This window comes from Manacus vitellinus, unplaced genomic scaffold (genome assembly GCF_001715985.3).
Source record: "Manacus vitellinus isolate BGI_N305 unplaced genomic scaffold, ASM171598v3 scaffold_2_pilon, whole genome shotgun sequence".
Lineage (NCBI taxonomy): Eukaryota > Metazoa > Chordata > Aves > Passeriformes > Pipridae > Manacus > Manacus vitellinus.
In genome coordinates, this window is record NW_021940208.1 from 29,847,553 (window position 1) to 29,866,293 (window position 18,741).

The 18,741-nt window shown below is 37.4% G+C and overlaps 1 protein-coding gene across 1 annotated transcript in view; it reads left to right on the plus strand.

Moving 5' to 3' along the window:
• COG3 (component of oligomeric golgi complex 3) overlaps positions 1-17,381 on the plus strand; it is a 30,217-nt gene extending 12,836 nt beyond the window's left edge. The window contains exons 13-23 of the mRNA XM_029960920.1: positions 717-877; positions 3,155-3,260; positions 5,040-5,164; positions 6,785-6,874; positions 8,722-8,842; positions 11,140-11,228; positions 11,328-11,462; positions 11,977-12,052; positions 13,469-13,596; positions 14,187-14,285; positions 15,515-17,381. Coding sequence (XP_029816780.1) covers positions 717-877; positions 3,155-3,260; positions 5,040-5,164; positions 6,785-6,874; positions 8,722-8,842; positions 11,140-11,228; positions 11,328-11,462; positions 11,977-12,052; positions 13,469-13,596; positions 14,187-14,285; positions 15,515-15,544 — 1,160 coding nt within the window. The 3' untranslated portion in view covers positions 15,545-17,381. The remainder of the gene's footprint in view (positions 1-716; positions 878-3,154; positions 3,261-5,039; positions 5,165-6,784; positions 6,875-8,721; positions 8,843-11,139; positions 11,229-11,327; positions 11,463-11,976; positions 12,053-13,468; positions 13,597-14,186; positions 14,286-15,514) is intronic.
• The last annotated feature ends 1,360 nt before the right edge of the window (positions 17,382-18,741 follow it).

Sequence of the window (18,741 nt, forward strand, 5' to 3'; positions counted from 1 at the left end):
TTAAAGTCTCATAAGTGACTTTACCTGGTGTTAATATGACCAGTGCATAATGGAATCCTTTCACAGTCTTAAATTTGCAACTGGCAATAAACAGAAATCATACTGATATATCACACAGTGTTACTGAAGCTGTGCCAATAATCATGAAGAACTGCTTACTTTCCTGAAAGTATAATTGTAACACTGTTGGGAACGAGGAAAAACTTGGTGGCATAATCTTTTGGCTAATCTTAAGAACTGTCTTCATACTGCTTAAATTTGGGCTTCTACAATAATTCTTAAGTTGTATATGAGCTGCTTTGAATTATCTGTTCTGGTAGGTAGAAGAGTTATCAACTCCCAACAGTCACACCACAGGCATTGGCTGTGATAGAACCAAAACCACCTTGCTTTGTTTTTCTCACTGAAATGCCAGTTAATATACCCACGTCTCAAATAATTAGAAAGATTAATTCTGACAAGGCCTCTGATGTAATCAGCGTGAGGTTGAATTTTCACAGTGTAGTGAAAATTTAGGGAACTAAAGGAACTGCATCATGGAGTTCAGTAATTCCTTGTTTGTCACAAATTTGTCTGGAGGCTGCTGTTCCAAAAATAGTCTGACTTCATCTGCAGCAAGCAGGTTTTTGACAGTTCTATATGTGATACTTCAAAGTTTTGTTTCTCTTAGCTGGTTTTGTAATTAACGAATTTGTGCCTTTCTTTACCTTTGTCAGCTGAACAACTGGGTGCATTTGCAGCTGGTGTCAAGCAGATGTTAGAAGATGTACAAGAGCGTCTTGTCTATAGGACCCATATTTACATTCAGACTGATATCATAGGCTACAAGCCTGCTCCGGGCGATCTCGCTTATCCTGACAAGTTGGAAATGATGGAGGTATAGCATCAGCTTTTTTATTGTCCTTGATTGGTTTTCTTTTTATGTGCAGTGTACACAGTTCTGCAGTACGATGCTTTGCAGCCAGGGTTTTCCAGTTCCTAGGTGTATTTAGTATTACTGGCATTATCAAATTGGCACCTGCTGATTAAATTATGACCCTAAACTTTTTATTTACATTAATAACAAGTAGGTATTACCAATGTATTTTCTAGTTGAGCTGGAGTTGAAGAGTAGCTTTAGACAGTCACAGCTGAAAGTTTGTTTTCAGAAGTACTGGTCTGCTAGTGTTTGGTAGGCATGTGTGCATGCTTGTTCAGGCAGTGTAAGGGGAGACTTGCTTGCAACTTCAGATAATTTAAGATGTCAGCAACAATTTCCAGTAGCCTTTTTCAGGTTCTTACCAATATTAACCATTTTTGTAGTCATTCCAAGAACTTTGAGTCAATGTTTCTGTTGAAATGGATCAAACTAATTATTCTTACTTAAAAAAGTTAATACTATATTGATGAAAGATTTCAAAATGAACTAACTCACAGAAATAAAAAAAGTGGCCAGTGAGAAAGTTGAAATTGGTTTTTGACTAGAGCAAATGCATTTGATATGCAACTGAAGGATAGCATTGCATGGAAGCAGTAAAGCATAGTAAAGATTCCCCCCTCAGGTAACAGTTGCCCTTCACTTTATAACGAGAGGCCCAAGCTATCAAAGGATTGAGTTGACTGAGAACAGCAATTCCAACGTGGACTGGCAAGATCTAGATTTTATTGCTCTATTCTGTTTTCCATCTAGCTACCAGAATAGGTGGTGGTACTTACAAAATTGTAGGATTTATTTCTAGCTGACCAGTTGGTAGAGAAGCTATTGTTTGACTTCAGAATCAGAGCATTACTTATCTAAACACAGAAGCTTTACAGCTATATATATATATATATATATATATATATGTTTTGCTGTGCACTGAAAGAAATGAATGTTGTACTTACTGTGCTCAGTTCTCGAGAGAACTTCTTGGCAGTGAACTTAACATTGCTATGACATTGTCTTTATACATGTCTAAAACTTTTATTATGGTACAGTTTATGCCTTGGTGATTATAAGGGACATGCATGGCATTTTAGGAAAGCATTTACAAACCCTAAAGCTAGTGAGTTTGTTGAATACATGCTCTTTTGTACTGAAAGTTTAAGGACTAATGAGCATTTGAAGACAGAGCAAAAATAGTAACTGAGAAGTCCACCACACAAAATGTCACTAAATGGGATCCCTCCATTCACAACAACTAGTGATCAGAAGATTTACCAGTATAATTGTTAGGAGTACAGGTTTGTTTGGTTGGTTTGGGGTCTTTTATTATTTATTTATTGTGTTGCTAAAATTGTGTGTATAGAATTGGATTAAAAAATTATTGTGACACCTTCTTCATGTTAGCTATTATTTCTCTTGGCAAGTAATGCAGCTGCTTGGTCCATATGGGGGCCTTATTTTCTAACACGAGTCCTATGGCCCTTCAGTTAGAAAGTTCATTCCAAACTGAGAAATTATGCTGCTCTTCATATGTCCTCATAAGACTCCAGTTTTTGCCTGGTTTGAGATTCATTTTGCTACTTGATTGCTTTTAAACCTCAAAACCTTGCTATTCAGAGAGACCTTCTGTCTTAGTAAATTAATTATTAAAATGTTAAAAGCACAAGGCAGAAATATTTCTTGTGCTATTCTGCTCAAATATTAATGCAGTTCTTTGCCCATTCTTGCTGCCTCTTGTTGCTTTGAAGCAGACCAAGTAGTGAAAAATATTGAAGTGTGGAAATGTTGAGTAATGTTAGAGGAGAACTTCTGGCTGAACTCCTGCAGGGAATAAGCTAGAGAGTACTTTCAGGCCATCTGCACATATCGTTTATGGGAATAAAGCAAAATTATTCGTATAAAATCCAAGTGAGTGTTGAATTGAGTTCCCCAATTTGAGCTTCTCTTTCTAGGTAGCTTCATAGGTTATTATTATTTAGAGATCATTTAAAAAAAGGAAAAATGGAAGGAACAATACTTTACACAGATGTGTGTAATATTTGTGAATCTTAATTGACATTTCAATGTTTCTGCCACTGTTTGGAAACATCTGTCTGTTTCTTCTAAATGTCTTTGAAACACTGGGAGCTGAGTGTAACTGAGTCCTTTTGCAATTTAGTATGCTTTTCTCTGTTGTAACCAAAGTAGTGTAAGGCTGCTTGAATAAAGGAGAAAAAATATTATAATGTTATTGTGTATCTTTCTTTGCAGCAAATTGCACAGAGTTTAAAAGAGGAACAGAAGAAACTGCCATCTGAAGCTTCATTTTCAGATGTTCAACTAGAAGATCCCAAGACCTGCAGTTTAGTTAAATCTGGTATGAAGTACATCTTATATTGTCAGATTAATGCATAAAGCTCGTGGGGAGTGAGCATTAACCTGAACCATTTGTGAGAAACCTGCATGTATCTTAAAGGGTTATTTTCCTAGAGAAATTTGTAAGAGATTTTGAGAGGTAAACTTGTCTCAAAGTTGTTAGCTTTGTATTTTTTATGAGAAACAGCTTAATCTTGTTCTCTTGGTGGCATTTCTTTGTGCTTTCAGTGCAATCCATTATGTGAAGCAGCTACTTTTGCAGCCAAGAGCATCTATTATACTTTGTTTCTATGAAACTGAGCTTTTCTATTCTCCATTGCATAGTAGCCCCGCCATCAAGATGTGTACTTCAGGATGCTTCTGACTTTTAGCTTTAGCTGTGCTCTGTGACCCATGTGTCTGTAAATTACAGTTCACTGGAATCAAATTCCATGAAGTATGGTGGTTTTGATGCCAGTCATTTGAGTGTTACAGATTTTTAAATTATTGTCTAAGATCCATTAAGAATTTCTCCTTTTTTTTTTAACCATTGTTCAGAATGGTACAACATCATTTTTACCAGCAGCATCTTTGTCATCTCTTTATCAGTTGTTTCTCAAATTGTTTTTGGTTATGTGGTATTTTCTTGCTTTTGGCTTGGAAGGCCTGCAAAGGTCTTTCTGGCTGTTTCTGGCTGAACTCCACAAAACCTCTCGAGAAAGGAGTTCATCTTACTTCAAGCCAGGTGTATGGAATTGGCAAGTCCTGTTAATCTCGTGCATTCAGGAAATGGAAGGAACCTATAAGGTGTAACTTGAAGATATGTGTCTAAGATAATTGGGATTATTTGCCCTTCAAAGGTGCCTCCTTCCCATTTCAGTGCCTGTAGGAATAGTTGAAGTGACTAATAAATAGCCTAGGAAGCTCAAACTGGCAACTGAGATCTTACAGGCTTTCCAATTAATGTGACAATAAATTTATAGTTGCAAAAGGTAGAAAGATATTGCTGAATTATTTCAGACAATTTTCACACTGATCACATAAACACTTCACAAGTGCTTTTTCCATCATCAGGTAAAACTTTAAACATTTTACTTTTTTCTGATGGTTGCTAATTGAAATCCGAGTTCTGATGCTATTGACTTAGCTGTTTCCCAGCTTGATTTAAGGAGAAAATGAAAATAATACAGACTTCTGTCTGTCAGGTGTTGTGAAAATCCATTTTGAGCATACAGAATTATTACAAAAGTTATTCAGGAGGAACACTTTTTTATGTTTGCAACAACCTCATGACAAAATTGGGGTTTTGCCATTATTTTTGCAGTTATTAACATGATGTTTAGACCCTGTATTTTCTGCAACTGTTTAGTCAGAAAACAGGAAGTAAAATTAATGGAATTTTTTTTCCCCTGAACATTTCCTGTAATTCTCTGATCTCTACCCATTTTTTCAGTAATTGTTTGATCATTTCAGCTGTTCAGCTGAGTGGGAAGTGCCTGTCATTGGAGACATGGCCTGTAAAAGTAACTCTTTCGAAGGTGTTGAGCTGGGCCACCCCTGGAAGCAAATTCATGTCTTTTACAGCCATGTGCTCTATTCACATCAGAAATCTAGTACTGACCTGCTCAGAAGGAAAAAAAATTACCTGGTTGGGTAAAATAAAATGTCTTATTACTGCTTATTATAGTCAGTATATTACTACTTATTATAGTCAGTATTAAGTGCAGTGGATGTTACAGTCTGCTTTGGTTGAAAGGACAGATGATCAAGTTTTTCATGTGTGTATTTTGCTTTTAAACAGGTTCAGCTGAATCCCTTAATCCCAGGCACCAGACCACGATTTCACCAGCAGATCTGCATGGAATGTGGTATCCTACTGTCAGAAGGACTCTAGTGTGTCTCTCCAAACTGTATAGATGTATAGATGTATGCGAAAATTTCTTTATCTATTTTTTTTAAGTGAAGTTATGAAGTGTGTATAGCACCATGTCTAAATATTTTAATATAAATTAGGAATGGACAATTACAGGCCTCTTATCTCTTAGTCTTTTTGCTGCTATCTTTTTGTAAAACAGGAGAACTGAAAAATGTAGGTCATCATTTTCAACACAATTTTGTACTTGTAGAATTAGAAGAATGGCACTGATTTGTACATCTGTTGCTTTTACTATTATAGAAATAATTCAGTGTCTGATGTTCAAGATACTGGTCGCACCAAAGTTGAGGAGTGAGTAGGACAAGAAAGAAAGTTCTGGGTCAATTATAGAGAATGATTTTATTTCTGAAATTACTGGGTGAATGTATTTCTTTGTGCTTTGCAGGACATCAGACAAGGTGATGTTTTTGCTCTTAAAAATGGTGACTCTACTACTTCTATATTTTGGAAATGTTCTGAAATTTTTTTTGTGGCACATCTTTCAAGTTCCAAAACGTAGGAGACATTTCCATAGTTTAAGACAGTAGAAATCTTCATATCTAACAGAAACAAAAGCAGTGTTTACTTAACACATATTTTGAGACTTGCCCATTGGAATCTGTTTTATTGTCTCTCACCTAATAGCATAAAAGGCTGATAAGTCTCTGAGGATAATTTTCCATATGTCTTGTATCTTTATTAGATACATACAGAGTGCATTTCAAAATACCTTTGATGGGTGTTATTTGAGACCGCTACCAAGATGCTATTGCTTAAAAAGAAGCTGGAAAATCTGAATGCTTTATTGCTTAAAATATCAATCTCATTAAAGATAGATGAGTATTTGCCTTTGTTGTCAGCTAGACCTTTGGAGATGAGGTCGGTTTTATGTTGTTTGCAAGGCTCATTTGTAGTGTGTCTGCACAGAGAATCATTTATTTTTCCCATGAGGTACTTTAGCAGAACTGGTACCCCTTGCCTGCACCCTGTAGATAGGAGAAGTCATGAATGAGTGGCACTGGCAAGTCTGGGGGCAGTCAGGGCTGTCATGTACTGCATTGCAGTGCTAGTGGAGGCGAGCTGTGTTCCTACAGCTGGTTCAGCCACAGGATGTAGATGCTGCAGCTTAGTGAGTTACTCCGTGTCACCTGGGCCATCGCAGCTGTCATGTTTGTTTACTAACCTGTCGCAAACGTGAGGTAATTTGAGTTTGCTTGAGGTTAAACTCATGTGAATGATCTTGAGTCTATTGCAGGTACAACTTGCACGCACAACACAGGTAGTTACCCTGGCACACAAAGTGTCTGGTCAGGTTACCCAGCAAACATCGTTCGTGCTGGTAGCTCTCAGTGCGTGAGGTGTCACTCACCGTGTCACTCCCCGGGTGCCAATTCAGAGCTAGAGGGTAAGCAGGGCATGCTCGAGAGTGCACCTGTATCCAGCCCGAGTGCTTGTAGCAACCTTTTGTGTCACGCCATCCTGTCTTACTGCATGCAGACAACATGTTTGTAGCTGGTTGATCTGGAGGTTTATATGCTGGTAAGCACATCGTTCACAAACTGCAACTCTTTAAATTCTGCCTAAGCTTTGCTAACACCTTTTTTGTTGGTTTGATTTCCTCTTCCCCGCAGAGGGCAGTGTTTCAGGGATTATCACAAGAGGCCTTATCTGCCTGCATCCAGTCGCTGCTGGGAGCTGCTGATTCCATCAGCAAAAACAAGGTCAGAATCTGTGGTATGTTTTCCAAACCCTTCCCCTCCACTCTGTGTATATATAAAGTCATGAAGCAGTTTTTCAGAATTCTGTTGAAATCTTAGTCAAAACATGTTGCTCTGCCCCCAGAGACCTGAGGGATTTGCCAGTTCTTAGTTATGGTTAATGTATTGCCAAGCAAAGATAATGATTCACATGCAAGCCTATCTGAAAATGGGAAATACAGGTCATAGCAATCATGTTTACAGGCTGCTCTAACTCATGGGAATACAATGAAGTGATGTCTAAAGAAAAATTTCTGCTAGAGGACTCTGCTCCCTATATTTATTTTCAGTCTGTTGCTCTTGTTCTCTACCTCCATTGTTTGTTTGAATTTTCAAAAATCTTTTTAACTGTTATATTCACTGGGAAGATTTTCTAAGTATTCTTTGCTCAGAGCTGTATTATCACAAGGTCTGATCTGTTATGTTGCTCAGAATTCAGTGCAGATTCATCAAGTCATTTTAACTTCAAGTGTTAGTTTAAGTAGTTGGAGTAAACTTTAGTTTTTCCTGTCACAATTCCTTTAATACAAATACTGTCGTAATTTGATAATTCTTAACAGCCAGGAAGTGAATTTAAAAAAAAAAAAAAAAAAAAGGAGAAGTCTTAGTAGGCTAAAATTGTTGGATTTTTATAAGCAGTAAATACTTAGTAATGCAAAGTTTTAGTTGTGAAGAGCTGTTTTGAAGTATTTGAGTGTCCTTTGAAAACTACCTGTTAAACATAGTATCTTTAAAAAGAAATTCAAACTGCATTTCCTTTAATTTGAGCAGATAACTATTGCCTATGTAATTGATTCAGAATTCTGCAGTTAAATATCCATTCCAGCACTGTGTTCAGCATTAACTTAAAAGTATTATGGAGAATGAAACTTATCCTGCCGTGAACCTTAGATAGGTTGGCCCAGAACTAGGATCTGTACCACTTTGTTCTTGATGCATGTTAATTTAACATTACCTGGTGAAATCGTGGATGTAAGAATTAAAAAAAAACAAAAGGCCAAAATCAAACAATTCAAGAAGCCCTTCCACCACTTACTTTTAGTGAAATTTTTATTTGTTAAAACTGCATATTTAAATCTGATTTCTTCTTTACTGTTTTATTTAACATTATATCAAGGAAATTTCTCTTCCAGCTTGCAAAAGCAAATTTGATTTCTCGAGTCCTCCTCCTTTTACCTCAATGAGCCATGGACTTCAAAGATTAAAACCAGCATGCATTATAAACCACTTAGCTAAAATAACAAGCAGTGCAAAACATCCTCTGGGTGGTGTGAACTTGGCCTTGTTTTATTCTTTCTATCTTTGCTGTACTGCTTAGAAATTAACTAAGTTTTGTGTTTAATGACATGAGAAAAATGCCTTGTAAGACCTTTGCAGAATAGCACAGTTAATCAGGGTTATTACAGGAACATTAACTGTTTGTCTTTTTTTTAGTCATCATAATGATTAAAACAAATTTAGAACCTCATGTTTTTCAACTATAAATTACATTAAATAATTCCTGGCTCTTAAGAAGAATAAGTTTGTATCTTTCAAATAGTGGATACCTGTACTTAATGGGGACATTTAGTAATATGGCTATATAATCTAATTCTTCTAAGAGATGTGAATAAAGTCCGTTTCTGTAGTGCAGTGTATTAGGAATAGTACAGAAGTGGGATTTGTTGATCCCAGAGCGTGGTTAATGGCACTACAGACTAATGGAAAAAGCTTGTTAACTAATAAAAGCAGAAATGTTGAAACTTTGCTCTTCATCTAATTGTTTGGGGATTTTTTTACATGTAATGCATGTTCTTTCTCTTCTGCTGTAGACCCAGGTTGATGGACAACTTTTCTTAATAAAACACCTTTTGATTCTTCGTGAACAAATTGCTCCTTTCCACACTGATTTCACCATTAAGGAAATTTCCCTGGACCTTAAGAAAACTAGAGGTACTGAACAGTTGCTGGCTACAGAATGGAGTGGGATTGTCCTCCCTTAATGTGCCAGCAAAAGTTCTGGGTTTATTTTATGTTCACTTGCAATGACCTGTATGCTTTTTCTAATCTCTTGCTTTGTTCTTAGCTTCTCTGAAAAAAACCCAAAACCATTCTCTTACTCAGGGCAATTCAGGATGTATCTAACAAATTCTTTATTTTTGTATGAAATGTGTTTGTCTGCTTTGTGCTGCTGGCCTAACTTATTTATCCAGTCCTTTTTAAGAACAACTAAGTAACCTACGTTTCTATTGCACAGAGATGTCTTTTCCCTTTTCTGACCCTTTAAAGGAATATCTTTTGCTACTGCTGTTTAGCAGGTGAATTTAACAATACATAGTCAACTTTCCTAGAACAAATCAAGATTTCCTAGACATTTCTGTGAGGTTTTTGTTTTGAAAAGGTTTTCTTCTTTTACAAGTTCAGTAAACAGTATTGTTGAATGGTATTATGTAGCAAGTGTGTTTGTTTTAGGAAGTGAAAATAGAAATAGTGGCCATGATCATGGTTTTGAAATTGTACTATGGTTCTTGTGTAAAATACAGGAAAAAAGCTCTCAATACAAAAGTAAACTGTTGTGCACTTTCCAATTTTATAAAGATAATGGGAAAAATTACTGGAAGCATGTCAAATTTCTCTCCTTCCATTCCAGAAGAGAGAGCTGAAAAAATAACTTCTCTCTCCTGCTATCTAATAAGCTGCGCTCTTAACTCTGAAGCAAGCAATTCTTACACTAACTATTTCACTTGTTGCACTTGAACATCAATGAAACCTCCTACCTGTTGAGTAGTTTCTAGTTGACTAGAGGTTAAAGGGCAAATATATCCTTTTGGTGTTTTGTCCTGGCTGACACACAAGTTTGTTCTCCATTTTCATTTAATGGAATAAATTTTTGTGCCAGCCAGTGCTTTGCAGATGGTAGTGGTAAGTAATGGAAAACACTTTCTTTATACTGCGTGGTGGCAGTGGTGTTGAAAAGATGTACATTGTGCTTAATTCTTAATGTGGTGTAGCATGGAACAATAGGGCTTTTATATTTGGGATGAGTCGTAGAAGAAAAATAACGAATTAGCTAATGGGCTAACAGGTTTACTGTGTTCTAGCCAAACTTTCTGCACATCGATTTAAGATTTAATTTGGGATTTATAGACAAAGGAATACTGCTTAATGTAAAAGTCACGCTTTCACCCAGGTTTTTTTGAGGTAGTATAAATGTAAGGTTCATGTAACTGAAATATGCAATGGGAAAAGGGACTTTCTCACTGACTGGCTTATAGACTTCTAATCAAGAGCTTGGGCTGTCTTTGGAATTGGTGAAGTTTCTGGGGAATAATTCAGAGAACAAAAATAATGTTTCTCTGTGGTTTCCCTTAACTGCAAGGAGTGCAGATTCTTAGTTCGGTGCTAAACCTACATGCCTGTGTATTTGGTATTCCCTCTTGATTTAATGCCCTGTACAGCACTTCTTTAGCTCTTATGTCTTGTTTCCCTCGTATTGTTTTATACAGCAAGAAGGGCACAGAATTGCTTTTGAAAAAATAAAAAAGCGGATGGATGTGCAGGATGATAAATGAATGACAGTAGGGCAGTAAGCTATACTGAAACTACTGATACTTTTCTTTTTCCCAATTTGACTAGATTTCAGGTTGACAACATCCTGTTAGCACTATAGGAGTAATTTCAGTATCTTGCGTTAATTACAGATGTTGCTTTTTCTTCTGGGGACTTCTGTAGAGAACATAAATATGAGTGTCTGTCAACCTTGGTGTTTTGTTATTTAGTTCTAACTAAAACAATTAAGCACATAGGAAGAAAGCACCAGTTCTAAGTTATTTCATGCAACCGTACTTGGTTTTCCCAGGCAACGTGCAAAATTCTGCATATTGTTTGTAAATGCTTAACTACATAGCTTATGTAAAAGTCTTTCACTTGTAGATACAGTAACAAGGAGAGCTTGCACACTTTACATGCTCATAGCAGTGCAGTTAATATCAGTAACTTGTTAGTTTCTTGTAATGTATTTATCTGTTTAGACTGTGCAACTACTGGATTCAGGTTTACCATAGGTACAGTTAAAAAATAGAAGATTAAGCTTTGTGTGCTTCTGTTCATGTGCACTTGTGCATCCACTCCTAGCAATACTGGAATCATTAATGTCACCATTGTAATCATTCAGACTGGATGATTAGAGTTTGTAAGTCCTGGAGATGAATCGCATTGACTTATGGTATGAGTGACTTTCTGATTCACAGATGCAGCATTTAAAATCCTGAATCCCAAGGCAGTTTCGAGATTTTTTAGACTAAACAGCAACAACGCCTTGATACAGTTCTTACTGGAGGTAATACGGAGTCTTATTTCATTAGGAAAAATTGTGTCATTTAAGTGTTTGGTGATCTCTGGCAAATAAAAAGAAGAGAATTGTTGTCCTCTGTTCAAGGGTACTCCAGAAATCAGAGAACATTATATCGACTCTAAGAAAGACGTAGATCGTCATCTGAAATCAGCTTGTGAGCAGTTTATTCAGCAGCAAACCAAACAATTTATAGAACAGCTGGAGGAGTTCATGACAAAGGTACAAATGTGTTGTAAGTTTGTTAACCTAACTGAAGTACTGGTAGCAGTAGCTGCTGATTTTTGAGAATTTAGAAGATTACAGTATTAAATTTACTGATGCCTGTCATGCTGGGGTAGGGGTCAGTGGCATGCCTAAAATATAGATGGGTAACTGGAGAGATTGATAGATTGTCTGAGTGATCCCAGTGATTCACTGAGAATCTGGGGAGTTTGACTAAGCTGCTTAAGTATAAATCTTTTTTGAGGTTTTGTATCCATTGATGCCTAAGCATCTTTGTAAATTTAATCCCATTTTGAATTTTACTTTCAAGAATTCATCACAGTTGTAATTTTGAATTGCATTTCTGTCACACTGCTTCCCCTGTGTGTTGTTAAGCCAGGTCATAGAAGAGAAAGAGCAGGGGAGATTCCGTACACTGCGGTATCTGAGAGACTTGTGCAGTTTTCACTTGGTCACTTTGTTGTGAATTCAACTGAAAGAAACATAATTTTGTTGATTTTACTTTTTTTAGGTAGCTGCTTTAAAAACAATGGCTACTCAAGGAGGTCCCAATTACAGCCTATCACAGCAACCTTGGGCACAACCAGGTATTTGCTTTGGTTTATATTTATGTTACTATTAGGAACCTGAAAAAGTGGCCAGAATAACTTGGACTGTGAGACTGTGATTGATTTTGAAAAATTGAACTGTCTACCTTTTTCTTGAAAATCCTGCCTTCCGTTTTAACCCATGTACTAGTTTAAATGTGTTAAACCACCTCTAAATCAAAACCTGACAAACTTTAGAATATGTATTTAATTGGTGCAGTAGATGAATGCCTTGAGTATTTCTCAAGCTGTGACTGTTCTTGCATGTAAACAGCATTTCTGCAACTGCATACAGAATCTGCTTAAGGAATTATTTAATTATATTATGATAAAGCTTTTGCTTTTGTACAAAAGAATGAATCCACCCTGTAGCTTTTATTGTCTGTACATTTGGTACCTACTTTCTTTACAGTTTCCCTGTCACTATGCAAAAATGGAATCTGACTTTGTTTTCCTATTCTTAAGAATTGAAATGTGAATGCTTCATAGGAACATTTGGAACAGTTTTAGATGTTCCTGGGTTGTTTTGCTCTTCACATTACAAAGCTGTGCTTCTGGGTCAAAAATCTGATTATTCCAATTCATACATCGGAACCTTCTGTTGTATCGTGTTCTTAAGATGCAAAGCCAGCCATATTCATACGTAATTCAGTGCTGCTCCATGGGTCAGACACTCTCAAGGGCTAACTTGAGCTTCTACTTAACATCTCCTGCTTCTTCAGGAGTATTTTTATGTTTGTTTGGAGATAATTATGTGTGTAGAAACAGATCTAAGCAGAGCTTCTGCTGTATCTTGGAGTCATTTGTCTGGGAAGCAGGATTAGGCAAAAAATTTAGATATGGCAGAAATTGAGTGTATTAACTTCAGTACTTTAAAACTGCAAAATATATTTTTCCCCTGACCTTTAAGCAATGATCTTGTAAAATCATTAAAATTCCTAGCAATAAAGAAAGAAGATCTTGTCTGAGAGGATTCCTGTCTGGTTGTTTCAAAATCCAGGTGTCTGTGCAGACATTTCTTCTCGCAGATGTGGCCTGTGCTCAGTAAGGTGAATTTGTGATATTCTGTTCTCTTTACTGCCATTGTTTATTTCCCAACAGCTTCTTTTACAGGTAGGTTTTCTAGGGGGGAAGCCTATGTAGAACTTTGTTGCTAGTGGAAGGCTGTGACTTCAGGAACCTCAGGAGGATGTGGTAGCTTGCAGAAATGGGTTGGATGCATTTTCTGCAGTGTCTGGCATGCTGTGGTCATGTGATGGGTTTGATACTGCACAGTCGAGCCGCCCCCTCTCTCTCTTTCACCCAAACCTGTGGTAATGATCAGCCCCAGTAAAACGGAGTTGATTTTCTGGAGTCTAGGTTTCAACTAGCAGAACTCCATTTTAGCCTATTAAGCATATTTTCTTTTACTTCCAGCAAAGATCAACGATCTGGTCTCTTCCACTTATAAGACAATAAAAACAAAGCTGCCATCAACATTACGAAGCATGTCCTTGTACTTGTCCAATAAAGATACAGAATTAATTTTGTTTAAGCCAGTCAGGGTGAGTATTGCTGGCATGTTTTTCTGTAGGTGTTTCATGATGATATCTTTAGCTTAAAAAAAAAACCAAACCCAAACAACTGTCCTGCTCTCTGTTGTTCTCAGCCTGTGTAACACACACACTACAGGGAAGTAATTGGTCCTGTTTATTCTGCACGTCTGCAACTTGGCACCCTATGAGCTACTGTAAAGAAAATTACTTCTGTCCCATCCCAAACCAGTTCAGTTTGGTCAGTTATGCCTGGGCAGAAGCACCAGGGGCAGAGAAGATAATACAGATTTAATGAAAAACCTACCATAAACTACCAGAAGAACCAAGCTTGAGTTTTAGGCTTCCAGGTTAAGTCTTTAGGACTCAGTGTTTCAGTTTACCACATCTTGGCTGAAGTTTTTTATCTCACAGCCAACATGGATTCCTTGTAGCTGTTCCCAAAATGACTTGTTTTAGAGGAAAAGTTCTTAAAGCTTGACTGCTTCTCCTTGCCTGGTCATATAAGTAGCTATTCCATGTACATTATGCTTATTGTGGTTCATGGTTGAGATGAGTGTTGTGTTTTTTAATAATGAGTTTTTTCTTCTTTCATTTAAAAGAATAACATTCAGCAAATGTTCCAGAAACTCCATGCTTTGTTAAAGGAAGAATTTAGTAATGAAGATCTGCAAATCATAGCTTGTCCTTCAATGGAACAGGTATGTATTGAAGCTCTATGTTTTATCAGTTGCTCTTTCATGTGACTTGCTTTTCTAAACATTGATTTTTTTCATTTTTAGTATTTCCAGTGTTCAGAATCTTTATTTATTTATTATCCCCCTTAATCCTGGATGATTAAACTCAGGGCATTATCTGAACTTTTAGGCTCTCAGCTAGAAAAGGGCTTTGTTTGGGTTTTTCTTTAAAGACTATCTAACTGATTTTCTTAAACCAAAGTGATGATTGATGTTGCTGGGACTGAGTTGTACAACATTGTAGAAGAGTTTTTCTGTTTCTAGGCATCGTCTTTTCAGAGAGATATCAAAGCCAATGAATGCGCCTTAAAAAAGCCTGTGCATTTGAAGGCAGTCTTGCTTTTGCCAAATATAAAAAGCAGCAACTTCTGCGTTCAGGAAGCGTGAGAAAGAATTACTAGGGTGCATTTCAAGTAAATTGCATTGGGAAAATGTGCAGTTGTTATGGAAGTGTAACCCTACGTGGTAGGTAAAGTCTTTAGTCTCAGAGATGATTTGGTTTAAGAATTCTCTCTGTTAGGATTTTCTGGCAGAAACCAAGTAGGTTTTGAAGATGTCACTTTGACCTTAGTGGTCTAGGGAAAGTGGGTAGAATCTTGATTATCACAGGATGCTAATATTTAAACAGGTAAACTAGTTTGTGGGTTAGAGGATGTTTCCTGCAGTGAATGTGGCCACAGGAATGTGTGATAACTGTCTTGAAGCACAGAGTGGGACTGATGCACCATAAGGAGGTGGGGTTATCCTAGAGAAGATGGCTTCCTCTAATCGTTTATCTTTTAAACCTTAGGATCACTTATCCTACAAACTGAATTGGATGGGAAACCATATTGTAATCTGTAGGAAACAAGTATTGCGTAGGATCCCAAATGTATTTCAGATATCTGAGATGAATGTTACCATTTTTTGCCAGTGTGCCTGTTTTTTGGAGTTTCTTGACAACACATGAAGTCATCTTAGAAAATTTGACACAGTAGCTTGTGACTGGTGAAATAAGTAGCAGTATGGTCAACAACTGCATTTTAAAAAGCCTATGAGTAGGCACTTGACTGGAAATTTTGGCTGGTTGTTTTGTAACTGTCTTCTCCTGACTAATGTGCTTCCTAGGAATCCTGTTTAAAGGTTAAAATATAACACATCAGTTCTGAAACTTAGCTGTTCTGTCTAACATAGGCTTTCCCTTTGTCTTTCAGGTGAACTTATTATTATCGATGTCTAAGTAAGCCAGCAATGAGACTGCTTGAAATAAGCTTCAGGTGAATGCCAGGCAGTGAAGGAAACACAAAGACATTCACTTGAAGTAGACGAAGGATCCCACTGTGCAGTCCAGTCTGCATCAAAACTTCTAGGGGAAAAAAAAGAAAAAAACCCAAGGTTTTTCTGTTCATAGGCTTGAGAATTGGGCAGAAGAAAACAAAACAAAAAAACCTTTGCTGATCACTCTTATGGAAGCTCAGTTACTGCCTTATCCAGATGTTTTCAAAGTTGAAGCCTCTTGTTTTTTGCTTTTTAATGAAAAAAACGTTTTTGCTTTCCCTTAATAAGCTGATGTATGCAATGGAAAGTCGCACTTTCAAAGACACTCTGGAAGTAAAGTGCAGAGAATCAAATGAGAGCAGTAAGAGATATCTGCAAGACTTGGGAGATAAGCACATTGGTATGACAGTTTGACTTAAGCAGGCATGCCCTGATTTTTTCTTTAACTGCCATGAAAATCCTGGTAATCCACCATGTACTCGAACATAATTCAGAGGTTCTTAGTTGGGAAAACTTTATTTCCCACATGTGAAGTGTTTCTTGAAACACTGGATGTGCTGTTTTTCTTATACTGTTGTGACTGGGAGCTGTGAGGTCTGACCTGAAGTTTTACTAACCTTCCTCTGTAAAGGGTCTCACCTTCCTCTGTAAAGGGACTCAGATCCTTGGAATTTGCAATGGAAAGCTGTGCAATATAAGTTCCGTTGTTTCTAGGGAACTGCATCCTTTCAGATGCTTTACAGCAAAGCTTAGCATTGAGGTTTTCAGGTACTTAGTTTTAGGGTAGAGTTGGATTTTTGCCTTTCCCAAGATCAGATGGTGGTTTCATATTGTTTAAAGCAGGATCAAGACTGGAACTTGCACAACCTTTATGCCGTGGAGTAAGGGGGAGTGGGGATGCCTGAAATTGAATGTGCAAGGCTGTCAAATCAGCATTGCAAACAGAGGATAGGTGCTCGGTACCTGTTAAACAGTGTACTCTGTTCAGTATGCATTTATTGGTCAGTAGTGCAGAAAGCTGAATGCTAAACACCTGGGCATTAATGGAATGAAACACTTCAAGCAGCTTCAGGGTGTGTCAGTGTGTAAATCCTTATTGGTCAGCACTGCAAAACAGAAATGTAGTGAGAAACACGGCAGATTTTTTATTTATTTATAAAACCTATTCTGTACTTCTAAATATGAAGAAATTTCCAGGCACATTGGTGGTATTTTGATTTAATAATTTTCCTATTACAAGTTACATGAATGGAGACCAAGATGGTAGGATTTAAAGCTACCACAAGAAGTGTTGCAGCAGTCGTGCTGAGGTACATCAATGGTACTCCTAGGACCTCATATGACCCCTTAAAAATTAACTAACAAGGAAGAAAACTTGCCCTTTCTCTTTACTTGTGTAGAAATACAGGCTGTAAAATAATGTCCAGTGCATTGTAATATATGTATATTTGTTTTTTATGAAGTTTTTCAGAAGGACTGCTTGGTCACTGTACAGAGTTATGACTGACTTAATACAGACATTGTACAAAAAAGACATGAAGGCTAAACCGTGGCAGTAGTCACTTTTGTGGTTGGGATCTTTTTCTCTCTTAGAGTACCCAGACAGCTGGTGGAAAGATTAGAAGAGCAATCAGTTTATACAGCCTGTTTGCTAAGTGAACATTTGTTTAAACATGTACAGTTTCAGATATTTACGTTTACAAATAGTGTAAATACTTTCAAAAGATTAATTTAAGATGCTTTATATTATCTGACTAGAAACTTGCTGTTTTTAATTTTTTTAAATAAAAATGTTGCCTCCTATTTTGGTCCAAGAGTAAAACTTTATTCTGTATCCTGAGGCCTGTCTGTCAAGATAACTGTAATACAGAGACAATAAACATCCTGTAAGCACAGGCAAGTGCATTGCTGAGAAGCGTTCTTTTTTTAGCAGCAAGAGAACTGGGTTTATTTGGCACACATACATACCTGAGTGCTGAACGTACAGCTAATTGTTAAATTAATGCCTCTTTATGGTTATAATAAAAGTAAATTTATATTTTCTTTACTGACAAGCAGTCTTGTGTGACTGATTGGTCTCTATCCTTACAATTTTGTTAGGGGGAAGAAACCACAACTGTAATACAAAAACATATTTTAGCTATTGGCTTTTACTAAGAGAAAACTTGGGAACTGGTGGCAGAAAACACAAGTATTACTGTATTTGATAACTGTTCTTACCTGGTTACTCATAGACTCATCTTCCCATAGTTCCTCATTACCACAGTGTTCTTCTGGCCCTTGGTATTGTATCATCCAGAGACTTGTGGTTTGTCTTCTGTAATGTCACCATGAAGCTTCCCTTCACCCTCTGTCTTTGACAACATCATTTGAATGAACTAACCTAAGTAGAAACCCTCCTGTGGAAATCAGCTTCTGTCTGACAGGTGTAGGGCAGCGATATGTGACTAGCTTCCTAGAGGCTTGGAGCCTCCTAAAGAGGTTTGGCCCTTTGGATTGCATTTCATAAATGAGGTGAATGCCAAAGCAGCTGGCCAGGCATCCACCCTTCTTTTATTACAACAGTGATGCCTGAGGCATAACCTTACACTGTGGCATGTGTTTTTCAAGCAAAACTAATAGTCCTTTCCTCACACTGCATGTTTGGTATTGACAAAGTGATGTGGGTACGAAAAGGGGAAATGGAAACGTCTGTGCTGCTGAAGCAACTGCATGTTGGTGACTGCAGGTAGATCCAACTCTTTGTCCACAATTGCTGTTTTCTCCTCTCATGCATTTTCATCCAGCACTGTGGAGCAAATCAGATCTTTGATGTAAAGAGCTCTAAATAGAACAAAAAGAAATCAGTTGATCCCTTTTGAGGTGCCTAACCCTGCCACTAAGCCATGGGAGGTGCCACCTACCATGAACTGGAACCTGGAAACCCCAGAGACACCTCATCTTTCCTCTCTTGGGTTGCCCCTGGTCCCTGTACCTAAGCTGCTGGTTGCCATCCCCTCTCCACCAGCCCGGGTGTCTCTGGCTGAGAGCCAAAGCAGGCTCATCAGTCACATTTGGTACAACCAGTTCCCAAAATTTCCAGTTTGTTGGCTGTAGGATGGAAGCCATCTGCTTCAGAGTACTGCGCATTCACTGCGTAACCCCACTGATCAGACTGTGATCC